We start from the raw sequence: 4,655 nt of genomic DNA, 5'->3' as shown, positions 1-4,655 counted from the left end.
GGGTGAGATTTAAACCCTGTGGGAAGCTTCAGCTCAGCTGGAAGTTTTACACTTCACTTCCCTGGTGTTGTGAGTTTCCATCCCGGCCATGTTCCACACGACGCCACCTGATTGGCTAATGTACCTGTCAGTTGTTTAGCTCTGCGTCGTTGATTGGACGGCGGCGGAGGAGGCGAGCTCTGCGTCACGACAGACCGTTAACCTGTCCCAGCAAACGCTGATCCGGAGTCAGTTTTCCCTCGTCATTGTCAGGGAAACAGGAAATGGCCGACAATGGAACACTGAACTGGGTACAGTCAGTGATGCTAATATTGCTTGCTAAAGCAACACTACGTCAGGTTGTGTTGTGTGTCTAAAACTTTCTGGAAACTTGTGTTATTATAGTTTTATAAACGTAAAAACCGTGTTGTTCTTTTTTTGTCTGTAGGTTTTATTTTAATGTTTGTCTTATTTTTTCCCCTCTTTTTGTAACCGTTCCACCATATTGGTCCGGGCAAGACCATAACGTTAAAGGTAAGCATTAGCTTCTAAATCTATGTGTGTAGACACCGATGCAGCTGCACTTTGTCTTTTTTTTCGTTATTCGCTCAACGTTATTTTGACACACGTGTCTCGTTTGTTTTGTATATTTGGTTTGAAAATGGTTTATATGAATAAAATAAAAACCTAGTGTGGACGCTGCCTTACAGGGACCGCGCCGCCATCTTGGTCCGGGCAACACCAGAGCGTAAACAAACAGACTCGGCTCCAGACAGTGATTTATGTGGAGAGGAGCTGTAAGCACAGGTATGTGGTTATTTATTATGTTGGCAAATAATCACTGTGACCAAACACAAGTGTACTTAACTCTGAGAGGACACAGAAGGTGAAATCCAGGCGTCACAGCAGTAAAACTATGGAAGTATATAAAAATAAAGTAAAAGTAAAACATAAGTATCACATAATAACTTGAAGTTTCAAGTCATAATTTAACGTTTCAACATTTGTTTAAAAATCAAAAATGTAGTGTTTCAACTTTTTTTTTTAATTGTTTCAACTTTTGACAAAAAATTTTCCAAAAAAAATAATGTTTCAACTTCTGTCAAAATCTAAAATGTTGTTTTCACTTTTGACTTTTAAAAAAAAGTTTCAACATTTGTCAAAAAAAAATTAATGTTTCAACTTTTGATTTAAAAAAAAATAAAATATGTTTCAACTTTTGACCATTTTTTTCTCCCAAAAAATTAATGTTTCAACTTTTGTCAAAAAAAATGTAAAATTTTGTTTTCACTTTTGTCATTTAAAAAAAAATAAGGTGGATTGTTTGAATTTGAATGCTTGTTTGGAACCATATTTATTAGACTAGATACTTTTAATTGTACTGCAAAGCTGACATCTTTTGGTTAACAGGATGACATTTCTGAATAATGTGGTCAAGAAAAAAGTATTTGTTTTCAGTGAGAGGCTCGATGTGAGTTACAGTCCCATGGAATTGTGACTGTTTCATTCAGACTTCCTTTGAAAGAACAATGGGGAAGCAGTGACAAAGGGTTGCATACGAGAAACGCTATTTCCTGATCATGTAATTTCCTCAATTGCAAATTTATCAAACTGACTAAGACTGACTGACTCAAAAATCAGGTCATTTAAATGTGACAGGTTCTTTTAAAAAGGTTCATTTCGGACATGAGATAAAGTGACTGGGTTTGACAGACAAATATCCCCATCTTTATTTTGAATTCATTCAAAAATGGGGAGGAGCTCTGCCAGTGCGGATGAAAGTCGGCAGAAAATAATAAAAAATAATGACAGTTTTATATATATATACATATACATATGTATATATATATATATATATATATATATATATATATATATATATATATATTCAAATGTCTCTCATAGCTTTGTTTAATTCACTCAAAAATTCTGTACAGCCACACTCATACAATTTGTATGTCTGCGCACACACACACACACACACACACATATACACACACGCTCACAGACATGTTTAGAAAGACAAGTGCATACACATGAGAACACACACAGTTACTTGAAGCAAACACCTTTTTTTTCTCCTCCACTGATTAAACGCGTTGAGCTGAAGTTTGGCAACGGACGGTTTTCTTGCGTTCCATCTCATGCTATAGTTGATATGCATAGCGAAAATAATCACAACTAACACAATAAAGCTTTCATTAGACGTCCAAAATCAACATTATATGCCAATTTCAGAGATACTGTTTACATTTCTTGTGAAACGGATAACATAAATGAGTATGAAATGACAACAACAACAGCATTATTATATATTTTTTTACCCCCCATTTCACAGAAAAGTCTTGCAATGCTACAGAGGCAGGAGTACCAGCTTAGGTTCCTGGACGCCTTCGTGATTTTGCATCTTAAATTACATAATTATTATAATCAAGAGATCATTGAAACATAACCCAATCATTTAAAACAGTGTTTCCCAACCCTGATCCTCAGGGAACACTGCCCTGCCATGTTTTACACGTTGCCCTGTTTTTTCAAATAATTTAACGTTTCAACATTTGTTTAAAAAATTTAAAAAAAATGTTTTTTGTTTTGTTGAATGTTGTTCAAAAATAGTAAAAAAGTAGTTATGTTTCATCTGAATCAGGTGTTTTTGGAGCAGGGCAACATCTAAAACATGGCAGGGCCGTGTTCCCTGAGGACCAGGGTTGGGAAACATTGATTTAAAAGTTCATCAAGGCCATGCATAGAAGTTCACATGTACTGTAAGTATAGGTTTACACTGTGGTTTCACTTTTCCACAGACCGCTCCTCATCCCCACCGAGCTCTGCGACTGGTCCGTGCCGCTCATGTCCTGCTCCAGCTCCAGCACCAAGTTTTTCAAGGTGCCATTTGGAGCGGCGGCGGCGGCGCCGGGCACAGTGGTGGTCGCGGCGCAGTTTAACGGATAAGAGCAGCGTTTGGTGTCTCGCTCTGCGGCCGCCGCCGCCAGTTTCAAATTGTCTCTGCTGGCACATCGTCTCTGAGCGTGGCCGTGCATGGCCACTCTGCTGGCCATAGATGGCAGCAGAGGGAAAGGCTTGCGGCTGCCGCTGCTCCCCCCGTCGCTCCCCTCCGAGGGGCTGGTGGCCACCGACTCCCCCACCCGCTTCCCGTTTGTCAGTGGGGCGGCCTGGTTCTCCGAGAGGCTGTGGTGAACGCTGCCGTTCTCACTCGTGGCCTGTTTGTAAACCCCGTGCGAAGAAGTGAGGTGCTCTAAACCTGCGGGTCCTAGCGCTCCGAGGCTGCCCCCGCCTGCAGTCCTGAGGGCTTTGAGACGATAGTGACCCCTGCCCTCGCTGCGATGGTGATACTGACTGCTCCCTTGTTTAGTTCTGCTGCTAACTTTCCTCCTCTGAGGATGCAGAGGAGCTGCAGAGTTGTTGGCGGGCAGGATGTTGTTGGTAGGCTTGCTGGTGTTGTCCGTGCTGGTGCTGGTGTTGGTGTTGCCCGCAGGCGGACGCGACGCGGCCTGAATGCTCGGATTATCCTGTGCCACCTGCAGCAGGTTGGTGAGCTTGCAGGGGCCCGGGCCCACGCTGCTGATGCCGCTCGGCGTGGACGACGACCTCGCCGACGACGAGTTGTGAGAGTCCCCGGGAGGATGGCAGTTGACGAAGAGCTGGGACCCGTGTTCGGACGTCTGCACCCCACTCACAGTAGTGCAGGTGTGAGTGTAAGTGGACATGGGATGTGAGCGGCGGTAACCGGGGCAACACGCCAGCCACGACGCCTGCACGTCCGCGCGTCTGAAGCAGTGGTGCGCCACCAGGAATATCCCCAACACCGTGGCAGCCATCCCGTAGAGGCAGCTGAACAGCAAGCCGGTGTGCTCCGTCAGCCAGATCGCCATGGCCCCGCAGCACCACAGCACCACAAACAGGAAGTGAGTGGCCACCAGCACCGAGAACTGAGTCTTCAGAGAGTACTGGTCCTCCGGAGCCACAGTGGGGCTCGCGGCTCCCACCGCCGAGTCTGTGGAGAGCAGGCTGCTGCTTCCCGCCAGCGCCGGCTGGCTCTCGGTCACGGGAGAGGACAGCGTTGTTCCTGTGCATTCTTTGGCCGCGCTGCGCCTCAGGCGAAACACAGTGCACAGGAAGTAGATCCAGGTCACCAGCAGCACAAGGCCGGCGGGGACAAAGAAAGAGCCGAGACTGGGACGCCACACCAGCCAGCAGCTGCAAGAGAAGATGTCAGGAGGGTCAGAAGAAGACAAGAACATCTCTGTGCATTACAACTAAACACATTTACACACAATCTGAAAAGAGTTAGACTCATATTAGACCTCTTGATGAGAGCAGGATTGGATTTGCTTTGCTGTGTGGACACAGAAATCTGATTTTCAAATTTGTGTCACTGCCAGCGATTTGATTTTGCTCCGCTCAGACATCTGGCACGGGCGGCATTTGGCCTCGGCCTCGGTTTGGTCTAGTAGCTTTTATAATATAAACATCCAAAATGGTGGCCACCGAAGAGCAGCTGTCCTTCCATTTGGCTGCTGCTTCCATTACGCCATTAGTAGCAGGGCCGTTTCTAGCTGTTTGGGGGCCCTATGCGAGATACTATTTGGGGGCCCCTATTTTTTTCAAACTCGACTTTTTCTTTGCAAATATATGCATAATGAATGCATCCAATA

General features: G+C 44.9%; 1 protein-coding gene across 1 annotated transcript in view; it reads right to left on the bottom strand.

The window, feature by feature from the left end:
• Positions 1-2,756: 2,756 nt before the first annotated feature.
• The window catches only part of adgra2 (adhesion G protein-coupled receptor A2), a gene marked incomplete at both ends in the record, with an annotated part of 71,271 nt that continues 69,372 nt past the window's right edge, over positions 2,757-4,655 (bottom strand). Inside the window, one exon of the mRNA XM_083905390.1 lies at positions 2,757-4,197. Within this exon, the coding sequence (XP_083761516.1) occupies positions 2,757-4,197 (1,441 nt within the window). The remainder of the gene's footprint in view (positions 4,198-4,655) is intronic.

This window comes from Microchirus variegatus, assembly GCF_963457635.1.
Source record: "Microchirus variegatus genome assembly, chromosome: 18".
NCBI classification, from domain to species: Eukaryota; Metazoa; Chordata; class Actinopteri; order Pleuronectiformes; family Soleidae; genus Microchirus; species Microchirus variegatus.
This window is presented reverse-complemented; position numbering and strand designations above follow the sequence as displayed.